The 15,531-nt window shown below is 37.0% G+C and overlaps 1 protein-coding gene across 3 annotated transcripts; it reads right to left on the bottom strand.

Moving 5' to 3' along the window:
• Positions 1-5,734: 5,734 nt before the first annotated feature.
• On the bottom strand, positions 5,735-13,513 carry LOC125266900 (cingulin). Of its 3 annotated transcripts, none has more exons than XM_048188018.1 (7): positions 13,287-13,513; positions 12,103-12,260; positions 10,058-10,326; positions 9,763-9,942; positions 6,444-6,566; positions 6,283-6,373; positions 5,735-6,188 (listed from the first exon to the last, which is right to left on the bottom strand). In XM_048188018.1, exons 1-7 carry the CDS (start codon positions 13,375-13,377, stop codon positions 6,150-6,152), a joined length of 951 nt encoding a protein of 316 aa, XP_048043975.1. In that variant the 5' UTR covers positions 13,378-13,513; the 3' UTR covers positions 5,735-6,149. The 3 variants fall into 3 exon arrangements, with proteins under 3 accessions (XP_048043975.1, XP_048043974.1, XP_048043973.1); XM_048188017.1 differs by having other exon boundaries at positions 9,742-9,942; positions 12,103-12,257; positions 13,287-13,512; XM_048188016.1 differs by having other exon boundaries at positions 9,742-9,942; positions 13,287-13,511.
• Between the last annotated feature and the right edge of the window lie 2,018 nt (positions 13,514-15,531).

Here is a 15,531-nt window from a genome sequence, read left to right as displayed (position 1 = left end):
TAAAAGAATAGCAGCGTCCACACCACAGCTATAATGATAACTATATAGAGAAATAATAATATTCATTCTAATTTAAAGGCTCGAGCATTTAAAATGGCAGACGACATCGCGGAGAAATTAATCGCAGAAAAATCCTGTTTGACAAGTCAAACCCCCTTTTCAATGATACTTTAAAGAAAATGGATATATGGAAAAGAATCAGTCATACTCTGGGAATAAATGGTGAGAAGTATTAACGATGAGATCATTATGCCAGGCTAGCAAACAGCGTAACATAAAATGACCTCAGGTATCCAGCGCTAGATTCGACAACATTGTCTTGCTTTCTTTGAAGTTGCAGTGAAAAAGACTAGGTGTTGTTTTTATTCCACTATATTGATGTCGTCAGCTAAATTCACTGTAAGATCAGATCGATTACACTAGCTATTCACTCGAAACATAGCCTGCTGAGGACATCTGCTGGTTAAAGCCGTGTAAATGCAACAAGAACAGCAAAAACATGTTGTACACACTTTGAAACCGCAGCGCGAACTTAGAATAAACAGACTGTTATCGTTCATTGATGACGACGCAAATATAGTTATCGTTACAGTTATCGTTATAGTTATCATTCTTGGTGTGAACGGGCCTTTAATTTTCTCCAGTTCATTTCTTCTGTCCTCTGCTTGATTTTAAGCAATCTATTGTGTAAAGTGCTATTTAAATAAACTTGACGAGTGACTGGAGTGCTGATGCTGCCTTCACGAGTTATCGGAAATTTCCTACTTCCCACTTCTGAAGTTGTGATTACGAGCTCGTTGTGTTCAAGTGCTTTGATGTCAGAAAGAACAGGATTCATGGAGGACACCAGGTTTATTCTTGCCTATTTATTGTGAAAATCTTATTAAAGTTAAAATAATATATGCGTCCCATTCATTGACAACCGTATAAACATTCGCTGGACTATCGATTCTGGAATTAAAGTAAAATTCATAAATATTACACCATTTAAACATTATTTAAAGTACATACGGAGTGACTGAACCAATCTAAGTCATAGAATACACTTCTTTGTTCGCAATGTTTTTATTTTCAAGATCTGAGGTGAATTAGCCAGTGTTGTTTTCATTACAACTAAAAAGCTGGGAACACAGAATGATATTCAAACTCACATTAGACGCTTTTAACATTAAAGGTACAATATGTAATAATTTTGGCCCCTAGAGGTCGCTAGAAGCCTATTAAAAACAAAGGCGTAGCTTGATGACGCCAAGTTTTAGAGCGGATCATGGGACATGTGGACTCATTGGACGGTGCAAAAGAATTGGGATTGGACTCAGGAAGAAATCATGTTCATGGATGTGATTATTAACGTTACTGTAGTATGAAGCAGAGCAGGAGCGAGTGTTGTGGAGCTGAACGAGGAGCTGGAGCGATTGATCAACACACGCCTCACGAGCAGCGGGACTTTTATTATGTCACAGTCGCCGGCGCCGCTTCCGCTTTTCCGGTCATGAGTATGAGGTAACGCAGCTCTGTTTATCATATTAGATACATTTGAGAGTGTTGAAATTGATGTTATAACGTTACTCTGTGCGTTCGCTCGGCGGCTGCTGTGAGACACTGTTACACACTGCAGTAAGATAGATCGATTTTACCATATCATATTAAATGCTGGATGATTGTGTTGATAAATAGCATGCAATTATTTTAAAAACGTATTGTATGATGGAGAAAATGTTGTATTACTGTTACTAAAAATAAAGCTGCATCTGATTATGCTATGTTAGCTACTTCACAAAATAGTGTTTTTCTCTGAGGCATGGTAAAGCATGGTACTCGCAAAAAATCAAGAAATTTAGATTTAAACAATAAGACTAAACGTGTTGAGCTATATAACAACAATTCGTTTTCTGTCGATAAATATATCAAAACAGTTGTTCCCTTGTCTATTAAAACATGTAAATATTAAAGCGTCTTTGGTGTTTCCATGGTTTCTACAAAATAAACCGGAAACCGAGGGTAACGCGGGTATGACGCCATTGACAGGCGACTCCTCACACGTCCCGGAGGTAAAATTGCAATTTTCTCACGATTTACAAATAGTTGCAAACATTTGGGATGTTATAAGTACTCAAGTGAACAAAATATATAACACTGGCCTAGTGGTTTTTGGATATTTTACTGCAAAATTCTTACATATTACACCTTTAACATGGAAAAGATACCTTTTATCACGTGTCGCGTCGCGTGTAGTTAGGACATTGGTGTTAGAAGCTCCGGTTCCAATAGAAACAGTCAGACGCACGCTTTCTATAAAGACGCGCTTAGGATTGCCCATGCGCATTAGCTTAATCCAGCCTGAAAAATGCTGTTTTTGTCACAATTTGAGCATTTAGAAACAAAATCTATGACCAGATTTCACTGGTGATTTCAAATATGAAATTTAATCGAAAGCTTGGCAAACAGCTTTGAAGAATTTGATGTTTCCTCATTCAAAGAGATAGGAGCTGCACTTGCATGCCCGAGAGGCGTTTCAAAGATGGCCGCAGATTCAAACGACTTTTGGACTTTGCTTCAAACTTATCGCTGCCTCACCGTGTATTGCAGGGTTTCATGTGTGGTTTCAGTACTTTAGAGCGACTGAGACATGAGCTGTGTGTCATCTGAAGGTTCTGGATCCAGTCACTGTTCTCCGCCGGAGCTGCTCCTGTCAGTTTTGCTGTTTGAAAGGGACTTTTCAAGACTCACACCTGTTGGTAAATGAGGTTACTCAAGATGCAGTTCCAACATCCACCAGCAGAGAGCGGGAGTGACGTCTCTATGACAACATCATAACAGTCCGACACATTGATTGGATCGAAGGAATCGCTCCAAACATCTGTTTGAGATGGCAGCTTTATTATTGATATAAGCGTGTGGAAGCAGCTCTCCATAATAATATTTTTGAATCATATACAACAGTCCTGTTCCCTAAACACAAGAGACTTTGAAAATCCCTGACATCACCGGGGAAATCAGTCTTACAAGACATGTCTGTTTTTCTACGTAATGAAGGTACAAGGCATCCAGACTCCCTGCCTCTCTTAACCCTTACAGTCCTGGACTCTATTCACATCTATACTATTACAGATTCACAGATGGAGAGGACAGCAAAATTAATAAAATGTATATGTAAAGAGGTTTCAGCACATAATTTGTCAAATAAATTGCCTTTGGAGAGCATTTTGTAGTAAATATAATTCCACATAAACAAAAATAAATGATTGAAACTGATTATCCTAGGCCAGCGTAAAGGACCCGTTCACACAGAACACGTTTTTCCATTTCACTGCGCTGCACTTCCAATGTTTTTCTAAGTAAACATGAGCTAGTCGGTAATGGTGTTGAAGCAAATGTTTCACATAACCCTCTAGTGTTGTTCGGTCATTTTAGAACAAAAAAAAAATAATGTTTTGACTTCATCGGAATGGTACGAAACTCGATGACTTTTATGGAAAGAAAATCAATAATTCAGCCACAATGCAGTAAAAACACAGACACCAAGGAAGGGGTTACACTCTAAAACAGACAAACACACTCACACACACAAATGAACTGGTGTGGCTGTAACAATATGGCAAAATTGAGCCAGAAGACTCAAATAAGAGGCTGAAATCAGGTTGATTAACCTCTGATTAACCTAAAGCATTCCTGTTCATTTTAATGTTATGTGTAACAAAATGTCCTTGTGTGATTGACTAGTAAAATTAATGCAAAAACTGACACTTCAAATCAACATTCCAAACAAAAAAATCTAAACCTTTACAAAAAGTTGTCTTTGAGAATGTCTAAATATATATTCAAATCTATAACTTAAAATAAGAATTTATGTCTAAAAACAACTAGAGAATTTATAAGCCTTTTCATGTAAAGCTATATAGGAATCCAGTGGCATTACAGATGTTTTTCTTTTTTTACTCCCACCAGATGGCACTAATCTGCCTCAAAAATTGGATTTTAAAGGCATTGTCTCTACTTTAAAGGTATAATATGTAAGATTTTTGCAGTAAATATCCAAAAACAACTAGGCCAGTGTTATATATTTTGTTCACTTGAGTACTTATAACATCCCAAATGTTTCCAACTATTTGCAAATCGTGAGAAAATTGCAATTTTAACCAAGGCTCCGGGACGTGTGAGGAGTCGCCTGTCAATGGCGTCATACCCGCGTTACCCCCGATTTCCGGTTTTATTTTGTAGAAACCATGGAAACACCAAAGACGCTTTAATATTTACATGTTTTAATAGACAAGGGAACAACTGTTTTGATATATTTATCGACAGAAAACTAATTGTTGTTATATAGCTTAACACGTTTAGTCTCATTGTTTAAATCTAATTTTCTTGATTTTTTGCGAGTACCATGCTTTACCATGCCTCAGAGAAAAACACTATTGAAGTAGCTAACATAGCATAATCAGATGCAGCTTTATTTTTAGTAACAGTAATACAGCATTTTCTCCATCATACAATACGTTTTAAAATTAACTGCATGCCATTTATCAACACAAGCCATCCAGCATTTAATATGATATTGTAAAATCGATCTATCTTACTGCAGTGTGTAACTGAGTAACGTTATAACATCATTTTCAACATTCTCAAATGTATCTAATATGATAAACAGAGCTGCGTTACCTCATACTCATGACCGGAAAAGCGGAAGCGGCGCCGGCGACTGTGACATAATAAAAGTCCCGCTGCTCGTAATGCGTGTGTTGATCAATCGCTCCAGCTCCTCGTTCAGCTCCACAACACTCGCTCCTGCTCTGCTTCACACTGCAGTAACATTAATAATCGCATCCATGAACATGAAATTAGTACCATGAAATTCTCTCAAAATACAAAATTAAAAAAAAAATACAAAATGAACAAAAATATATTACATTGATTTTACTGACAATTTCAGGTGTTTGGTCACTTTTGACCATGAACAAGTGTGATCCCTAAACGAACAATGGCAGAGGGTTAATCAGAATGCTACAAAAGCAATTAATTATGTCTGAAAATACTTTTATAAAAAAAAAATAGAGAAAACACAGCACTTTTTGCATATAGGCTATACAGGCATCTAGTGGTTGCACAGTGGTATTACACCTGGTTTTCTTTGTCTTTCATGCATTGGATTTTAATAACTTTAACACGGTATTAAATAATATGAACTTCCCAGTAAAAGTGTATTGGAGACTGTGTGATGTTAGTGTTGCACGATGAGTTTGTGCTGTGCTTTATGGATCATTGAGAAACACATTCCTGCTGTCAGACACAGATGACGAGACAGTACGAGTCGAGATGGATCAGAGGTGACTTAAGGACAATGACATCTGCTTCAGTCAGGAGCTCCAGCACTATGATGACTCTGTCTAGATGTGCTCATATTTGGAAAGATGTGAAATACATTACAGTTCTTGAGCTGCTGCTTGAGGTTTGGTGTGACTGTCAGTGGAGGAACATCACCCTCTAGTGTCTGAACACTCTCACAACCACTGATAACTGTGTGTGCATGTGATGGAGACTTCATATAATCTATTTAACAAACTGACACACACACTGTTCAAAAGTTTGGGATCGATCAAATTTATCATAATTTATCAGAATGATTTCTGAAGGATCATGTGACACTGAAGACTGGAGTAATGATGCTGAAAATTCAGCTTTGATCACTGGATATAAATTACATTTTACTATATATTCACATAGAAAACAGATATTTTACATTGCAATAATATTTCACTATTTTTACAGTATTTTTGATCAAATAAACGCAGCCTTAGTGAGCAGAAGAGACTCTTTCATAAACATCATTATTCCAAACTTTTGTATCACAGCTAAACAGCTCCAACCTTACACTGGTCACTTGCATAAAATTAATAATCCTGATTTATCATTTAGGGTTTATAGTAATTCTGGTGACTTTAAAGTGTTAATGAATCAGAGAACAAACAGAACAGAACAGAACAGAACAGAACTACTGACCGGATCATGACAGACTGCGACGGACACACAATAACAGGGCGAATAACTCAATCTGAACATCTCCCTTTTTTCATAAACCCCATAACGATGATTTAAACCGAACTACAGATGGGTCAGTGTGTGATGTGAAGCTGTCGTCTGTGTTTGGATCCTCACGGGGGTTTGAGGTGTCCATCTGCTGCCCGCTGGCCCTGACAAAACCACATAAATATTATAAAACTATGATGTGTATTTATTCAGACAGGGTTTGTGAATGTGTGTGTGTGTGTGTGTGTGTGTGTGTACCTGCTGTGTGGTGAGTTTAAGCAGGTCTTCATACAGTCTTTTCCATTGGTCCACTTCAGCCTGGAGGTCAGATATCCTCTCATCATCCCATCTGTGAGAAAAAGAGAAAAATCATAGCACATTTATAATATTATAAATTAAAAAATAAAATAAAAAGTGACCTTCTGAGGGGTTCTGAGGGACAGTCGGAGTTCACAGTCTTCCTGACAGCATCCAACTCCACCTGCAACCTGTTCACCTGCAGCTCCAGGGACTCCTTCTCACCTGACAGACAGTCCTTAAACCTGCACACACACACACACACACACACACACACCTGCTCACCTGCAGAAAACAGCTTGATTTCCCTTTTTAGGGGGCTGTTCACAGTTCACATGCATCCTAGCATTCAAAAACAACTGGATGAAACGTAATGAAACGTTTGTGCTGCTAAAAACACGAGATGCAGGTCAGCGGAATGAAAAAATTGCAAGGTCTAGAGATGTGTTTTTTTTAAATTGAGTGGCATGTTTTTAGAAAGCTGAGACGACGCAAAAGATGCGAGTGCAACAGTTAAAAATGTCCGTCTAGCACGTTTACATTGAAAAACAATGGAAAAGAAGTGCATTGGAATCTAAAAACGTGTTTCGTGTGACATATGCTCATTTTCAGCAGTTTACAAATGAGTGAATAGTTATGGTTTCTGCCAGGGAATAAAACATTTTAAAAGATAATTGCTACTTTTATCTCACAATTCTAACTTTTTTTCTTATAATTGCAAGTTTATATCTCGTAATTCTGTGTTGTGCGATTAGACATGTGCCGATATTCAGTAATGCGACATATCACGATAATGAATATGCACGATATTGTTATCATAGACAAAATATCGTAAATAATGATTACCAGTTATTAAAATTTTTATAATGCATTTAAGAATACTTTCCCTATCAACCGTTTAAAATGCATAACACCGCTGTATTCTGCGTCAAAGGGACACGCGCTCAGATGTAAACAAGCCCAACGTGCATGAGAAGCACATGGCGGAACGAGTGAAGGAGACGCGCTGAATGAAAGTGCACGTTCACAGCAGAGGGCGCTGATGGAACAGCAGAAATGCAGCGGTTACCCCGGAAACCCCACAAACAAAGCAGCTGCTAGTGAACAGTTTTTAAAGGTGCCCTAGAACTTTTTTTTAAAAGATGTAATATAAGTCTAAGGTGTCCCCTGAATGTGTCTGTGAAGTTTCAGCTCAAAATACCCCATAGATTTTTTTTTATTCATTTTTTTAACTGCCTATTTTGGGGCATAATTAGAAATGCACCGATTCAGGGTGTGTGGCCCTTTAAATCTCGTGCTCCACGCCCCAAGAGCTCGCGCTTGCCTTAAACAACATAAAAAAAGTTCAAACAGCTAATATAACCCTCAAAATGGATCTTTACAAAGTGTTCGTCATGCAGCATGTCTAATCGCGTAAGTACAGTGTTTATTTTGATGTTTACATTGATTCTGAATGAGTTTGATGGTGCTCCGTGGCTAACGGCTAATGCTACACTGTTGGAGAGATTTATAAAGAATGAAGTTGTGTTTATGAATTATACAGACTGCAAGTGTTTAAAAATGAAAATAGCGACGGCTCTTGTCTCCGTGAATACAGTAAGAAACGATGGTAACTTTAACCACATTTAACAGTACATTAGCAACATGCTAATGAAACATTTAGAAAGACAATTTACAAATATCACTAAAAATATAATGTTATCGTGAATCATGTCAGTTATTATTGCTCCATCTGCCATTTTTTGCTAATTGTCCTTGCTTGCTTACCTAGTCTGTTGATTCAGCTCTGCACACACAGACGTTAATACTGGCTGCCCTTGTCTAATGCCTTGAACATGGGCTGGCATATGCAAATATTGGGGGCGTACATATTAATGATCCCGACTGTTACGTAACAGTCAGTGTTATGTTGAGATTCGCCTGTTCTTCGGAGGTCTTTTAAACAAATGAGATTTATATAAGAAGGAGGAAACAATGGAGTTTGAGACTCACTGTATATCATTTCCATGTACTGAACTCTTGTTATTTAACTATGCCAAGATAAATTCAATTTTTGAATCTAGGGCACCTTTAAAAAGCCTCAAACAGCCGTTCATTTTTTTGTAAACTCAATGTTGTTCATCACAGCTAGCACCAAAGACTTATTAGGCTATTTATTTTCAAACTTAAACATTTTTATATTTTAATCTGGACTACAGCATGCTCTAATGATTAGAAATGTTGTGATTATTTGTTATTGTTCAGTAAAACTTTGAGACACAGGGCTTCATTAGTTAACATGTTAATTCATTATTACCAAACTAACAATGACAAATACTTATAAACCATTGATCATTCTTGGTTAATGTGAGTTTCTTAGTTACTGTTTAATAACATTATTATAATCAAAAGAACTTATTTATTGGACCTGAGATAAAACCAATGATCAGTTGTATTTCTTAACTAACATTAACAAAAAATAATACTTTCTGTAACAAATGTAGCTATTGCTCAATCTTAGTTAATGCATGAAATAATGAGACCTTATTGTAAAGCCTAATTCTTTTGCACTTTAATCTGTTTGAAAATTTTACTTTATATATTTTTTGTGTATTGTATTTAAACATTCAGAGTTCTTTTTGTTATTATAAAAAGAGTTCTTAAACCTGTTATACTATGACAACACTTTTTTTGGCAACTTATTTCAATTTCGTGGTAATACCGTAAGCTTCAGCAATTAATTGAAAAAAATGAAAATTTGATACTGTCACATGCCTATGTGCGATAAAAAGTCGCAATTACCTTTTTTATTTTTATTCAGTGGCAGAAAACAAGCTTCCATAAATAGTGGTGGGAGAAACAAAGCTTTGCGAAACTTTGAATCAATTGAACCAACTGCTTCGCAAAATGATTCACTGTTTTGAAACTGTCAAAACGCCAAACGCTGGTCAGAACGGTGTAAATGCAGCGAAAACTCAGCCCAAACATGCATAAAAACACCTTTTATAAACCAATTACAAATGTTTTATTGAAGGTATAATCTATTATTAAATTAATAAATCATATAATATGATTAAAGATTAAGCGTCCTTATAATGTGTGATATTTTATTAAATTATAGATTGGTTAATCAGACCAATAAGTGACTTTTAACTACAACTCTTCCTTTATATTATACAAATGTGTCATGAAATTTCTACAAAATGATCCGAGATCAGGTAAAATCATTTAGAGTCGCTGGTTCGTGGGTTCACGAAGATCATCGCCCCCTAGTGGCGAACCATTGAAATTTTGTAACAGTTATGATGTAACGAAGCCTCGTTTATTGAAATCACACTACTTTGGCAATCGATACGTGCTCCGAATCCCTGGTTTGAAACAAACGATTCGCAAAGGTTTCGAAGCTTCACGAAGGATTTTCCGAAATAGAGCAAACAGAACCTCTTCACACAGCTCATCCACCTCCGCTGCTGCTCGCACAGCCACTCGAACTGTTCGGCCGTTTCACGGAGTTTGCCGAGACTCTCTGAATTCTCTCGCCGCAGTTCCTCCACCGCCCTCTGGTGGGCGCTGTGCTGATCACACAGATCCTGCCGCAGGGCTTCATGCGACATCTGCAGCTCCACCAGCTCCAGGGATTTACTGATCAAGCAAAAATACAATGTGTCTGTCATACGGTCTGTGAAGATCATGTTTGATATACAATAGCTGTGTGTAAAAGAATCATGTTTTTTACACGTTTCATGCAGTGAGATACCTTTTTAGCTGCATCTCTAAGTCTTCTACTAGCTGTGCCTTTGACTGAGTTTCCTCGTGGAGCCGCGTCTCCAGAACCTCAGCTTGCTGGGCTCTGAGCTGGGCCTCCTGGTGCAGCTCGTCCACCAGGCCCATCAGCTGCGTCTCTGAGCCCTGCAGCTGCTGTAAATCACAGCTCACCTGCTCCAGCTGCAGACACAGCAGTGACGAGTCTCTCCGCCTGTCCTCCGTCACAGAGAGCACACGCTGCTGCAGGACATCAGCCTGTTCCTACACACACACAGGTTATATATGGACTGCTGCCATACTGCACATTATTTACTGTACACTGCATACGTTTTTAATAGTATTGAACTGTGTGTAATATTGCTACAATAAGCTTTTAAACAAAATAACTTCCCCTCCCACTTGCAGCAACATCTCTTCTCTGATGACATGTTTACTGGCACGAGGGCGGGGCAACCTGTCACTCACATGTGCACCAATAGCAAACCATCTAATCAATGGACTATATGCACGGTTACTTCCTGGTTGTCGTTAAGCCAGCTCGGGCATTCTATATATCGACCCACAAAACCATCAATGTTTGACTTTTTAATGTTGCATTCATATTTAAATGCAGTTATCGCATTTACCTAATTTGCCAATAAACCAGTTTTATTGATTGCGATAAAGATGAAGCTAATGGGACCGTTTAAAAACGCTGTGTCTGTAATTAGACACACACACGCATTAATTCCACACTGCAAAAAATGCTGTTCTTACTTTGAATTTTTGTCTTGTTTCTAGTGATCGACCAATATTGATTTTTTTATAACCGATACCGATTATTTGCATGTTTATGTACCTGATAACCGATATGCAGAACCGATATTTATTTACTGTTATACTTATGTTTTTGACAATTATTACAACATAAATGAGCTGAACAAACCATTTTATTTATAACAATCACTCCCTCCTTGCATACAAAAAAAAAACTTTATATTTATACACAAATAAATAGAGGGGTCTGAGTCCAAAAATTAAAGTGCACTTAACAAATTTAATCTAACGTTAAATCATGAAATGCCAACTGACAAAGTGCTGTTTGACTATAACTTAATCAACCGCGATCGCGCATGGAGATAATAAATAATTAATTTCCACAAAGCGGTAGGCTATATTTATATGTGTATTAGCGAAATAATTGTTATGTAGTAAATGATAATATAATCTAGGGTGTTTAAACAAGATAATCTTGTCAAAAGTTTCATTCAGTGGCCGTGCTTAAGCCTCCTGATCATCCGTCAGTTGCTAAGCAATATGAACGAACTTTTTCTTCTAGACTAATGGTGAGCAAATACAACAGATAGAGAATTAAATTCAGCGCTTTTATTTTCAACATGCACTCAATATCGGTAAAATATCGAAAAATATCGGTAAACAGATACATCGGTCGATCACTACTTGTTTCTAGTCAAAATATCGTAAAGTTCTTAAATCAAGAAGCATTTTCTTGACAAATACAAATTATTTTCTTGTTTTCAGGAAAAATAAGTCAAAATTAAGTACGTTTTTCCTTAAAACAAGCAAAATAATCTGCCAATGAGGTAAGCAAAATAATCTTATTTCAAACCAAGAATAAGATATATAATCTTGTTTTCAGTTTGGACTAAGATTATTTTGCTTACCCCATTGGCAGATTATTTTGGCAGATTATTTTGCTTGTTTTCAGGAAAAACGTACTTAATTTTGACTTATTTTTCCTGAAAACAAGAAAATAACTTGTACTTGTCAAGAAAATGCTTTTCGAGCTGGCTTATATTAATGCGGAAGTTCTAAAGAATGCTCAGTGCATATAGTCAATTCCCCAAGGACAAAATCAAGCCCCGCCCTACATTTGTTCTTGTTCGAGAGGCCGTTTCACTCGATATACGTCACAACATGGAAGTAAAAACGAGTGCAACTTTTGTTTCATGAATTTATAAGTTCATATTTTGTAAGTAACTACTTTTTTTACAGTGTACAGTCTCACATATTAATATGGTTTGTGTTCGGCTGTACCTGCTGCTGCTGAAATCGCTCCAGCAGTTGCTCGTATTTGATGCTCAGCTCAACGCAGATCTGCTCCTTATGACACACTCGCACTGACAGAGCCTCCATCTCCGCCTGCAGAGCCTGCTGCCGCTCTCGAGACACCAGCAGCTCGCGCTGGAGCACTGCTGCAACACACACACGCATGCGCACTGCATTACTGATCAGCGATCGCTGCGAATCCGGGGGGGAAAAACTGCAAAATCAACTGAAATCACAAACTAACCCTAACTAGTCATTTTAGTTGTGTGCATAACAAAAATTGCTTAAGCATTTCAAGCACAGCTGCGCATAATGAGAAATTGTGTAAAAATAGTCAAGTAAAGAATGTTCAATAATGCAAATAAACGCCTAGCCTAATTCTAACAAAATGCTAACACTTTACAATAAGGTCCCAAAATATGAATTAACAATAAAAATACTTATAAAGCATATATTAGCATTAGTTAATGTTAATTTCAATAACTTATTTGTTAATATTATTTAAAGGACCTGAGCTAACATTAACACAAACTATCCCTTTAACACAGTTGTGTTTGTATTAAAGGGATAGTTCATGCAAAAATTAAATTTAGTCACTCTTCAGTTGTTCTAAACCTGTATGAGTTTCTTTCTTCTGTTGAACAAAGAAGAAGATATTTTGAAGAATGTTGGTAACAGTTGCTGGCCCCCATTGACTTCTATAGTATGAAAAAAAAAAAAGAAAAGAATACTATGGAAGTCAATGGGGACCAGCAACTGTTACCAACATTCTTCAAAATATCTTCTTTTGTGTCCAATAGAAGAAAGAAACTCATAACGGCTTGGAACAACTTGTGGGCGAGTAAATGATGACAGAATTTTCATTTTCTGGTGAACTATCCCTTTAAGAAATTGCTGTAACAAAAGTTTTGCTCATTGTTATTGTTAGTTAATGCATTGATGAAAGTTAACAAATGGAACCTTACTGTAAATTGCCGCCAACAAAATATAAAATCGCAAAATAAGCCAAATAAAGATTGCTACAGAATTGTAGCAATTAATACATTTAAACAAAAATTAATATTGCTGTTTTCAGCTCACTCATTAAGCTGATCTACGTGCATCATCTTAACTGGTTTGTGTCAGTCTAAAACTTGGTTTCCATCTTTGAATTTGATCATTTGGACTCTTACCTTTCTCCTGAGACAGTCGGATGCATTTTGCAGTGAGATATTGAATCTGTCCGTAATCTTCATCTCTGTCAACTCTGAAAAATCTCCTCATAACCTCCAGTGTGTTCTGATCTGATCTGTTCGTCTCTCAGTCCTTCACTACAGCTCTGAAACATGTTGATGGATCTCTTTTGCTTCAGGGGGAAGAAAATGCTCTTTCTTTCTCTCCAAATATTCAAATGCACACACACATTCACACACAAACTCTCATGAAACCTGTCAGGAATGTGTCCCACTCATATTTCAGTGCAAAATCATTTAAAATAATATAGCTGCAAGCAACAATTAAGGGGCCAAACATAAAAAAGCATGTTGAGTTATGCAAGCATGGCTGGGAGCTTCACAGCAAAACAATGAGTAATTAAAGACATTTTTATATTATATTAGTCAAAATGGCACAAATACAATCACTTGTAATATGATTAAATTGCTTATCACTTTTGACCATTAGGTGGCGCTGTTACCAAATTGATGATGTGTGGTCAGCGTAAGGAGACAATAGCTGCATTTCCATTACCCTTTAAATTGAGCAAATTGTAATTTCAAATTGAAATTATGCTCAATGGAAACACGTGAATTTCGCAAAAAGGTTTTTATGCTCGCATGAGGTGGTTTTTCAGGCAATTCGAAAAATAAATATTTTGCAAAAACTGCAATGGAAACAGGCTTTTTTTTTTGCATTTACAGGTCACCTGACATACAGTCACATCATCATTCTGTAAAGATAGCAAATAAAGCTCTCAGAAAGAAGTATCTTTTAGAAAATTACTTATCGCAAGAGGAAAATGACTCTTCGCGAGAGTTTTAGTCGCATAACATCAGTTAATGGAAACGCCATCATTTTGCAATAGTTTTTTATCAACATTTAGAAGATATCGCAAAAATTTTGCACAAATCTGTAATGGAAACGCAGCTACTGACAAATGCAAAGTTCGGTGTCAATATGGCAAAGTGTTGCTGAGTTACAGTCCCAGAATAAGCTTGGCATCATGCCAAGCTGATTTTAGTGAAAATCATACCAACGGTCTAGGAGGAGTTCGAAAAAATAGTTTTTTTTTAAAAAAATCAACATGGTGGACAGAAAGTTTGACTGAGTATAGCATAATTGGTATCATTGTTCTCAGTATGACTCAATGGATATACCAAGACCATTTCATTCAAATGAATCAAAAGCTAACATTTATTGAAATTTCATTATAAATTGACCAGAAAGTGGTGCTGTTCTGAAACTTTTTGAGTCCCTTCAGGGCGTGGTTCTGATGACACATACCAATTTTCGTAATAATACGCTAATGCGTTTGTAAAATACAGCATTTTATTACAAAATTCAAAATGGCTGTTATGGGAAAATTGAGTATCATTCATCTCACTGAATTAAATGTTCATGATTTTTGGGCAAACGGTCCAGAAGTTATAAGCAAAAATAGACAGTTTTCATATCTCTTGATCAGTAGGTGGCGCTGCACTGAAATGCTGCCTCAGGTCATGCTTGTGATGACGTACCAAGACTCGTCTCAATATGCTAAAGCATTGCGAAGATTTGCCCTGCGTTCCATTCTGAAGGGCTCATCCATATGCCCTAATCCCTTCAAAGGGTTTACCCTCCGGAGTGAGAGCTTCAAAGGCATGAAGGGTGTAGGGGTCAAAAAAAAAAAAAAAAAAACTCTTTTTTTGTAACACACTTCTGCATCTTCTTAACAAGACAATCAAGGAGGAGTAGATTATGCAAGCTGCACCTTTTGTTTAACATTAGTTTATTCATTTATTTATTTTTGGTTTATCGCACCATATTGTATATTTGAAACATTTGAATGGACTAATAAAGGGAGCTGTAAAGTATTTTTGTTGAAGTAAATTATCGTTTTGACCATAATAATGTACCAAATCTAACTCGTATAAATATTACAGTAGGCCTAGTATAGAAAAATACATTTGTAGGTAAAATCGAACTCCGAGCCTCCTGTACCCATTCTGTGACGCCAAACAACTTCCCTGTGCAAAGGATTATGAGGGCCCGAAGTGTCCATCAGTTGTACCCTTCGAAATCCTTCATTCCGAAGGGCCCTTTGAAGTGGCCAGTTTTGTGGCACTTCGGTTTGGAACGACCCTTCAATATGGCGGCCATGATTATTTACACTCTGAAGTGCCCTTCGGAGGGCGATATATCCCGTTTGGAACGCACCGATAGCCTTACATCCAATTTGGC

The sequence above is a fragment of the Megalobrama amblycephala genome, linkage group LG4, assembly GCF_018812025.1.
Source record: "Megalobrama amblycephala isolate DHTTF-2021 linkage group LG4, ASM1881202v1, whole genome shotgun sequence".
Taxonomy (NCBI): Eukaryota; Metazoa; Chordata; class Actinopteri; order Cypriniformes; family Xenocyprididae; genus Megalobrama; species Megalobrama amblycephala.
Note: the sequence above shows the minus strand (reverse complement) of the source record. Positions and strands in the feature narration are given on the sequence as shown.

Excerpts from the sequence above, each read along its gene's own strand:
- LOC125266900 (XM_048188016.1), bottom strand. The coding sequence starts at position 13,377 with ATGAGGAGATTTTTCAGAGTTGACAGAGATGAAGATTACGGACAGATT. Across the intron at positions 10,327-12,102 it reads AGCGATTTCAGCAGCAGCAG|GAACAGGCTGATGTCCTGCA; the intron begins GTACAGCCGAAC and ends GTGTGTGTGTAG. Across the intron at positions 9,943-10,057 it reads TTAGAGATGCAGCTAAAAAG|TAAATCCCTGGAGCTGGTGG; the intron begins GTATCTCACTGC and ends TTGCTTGATCAG.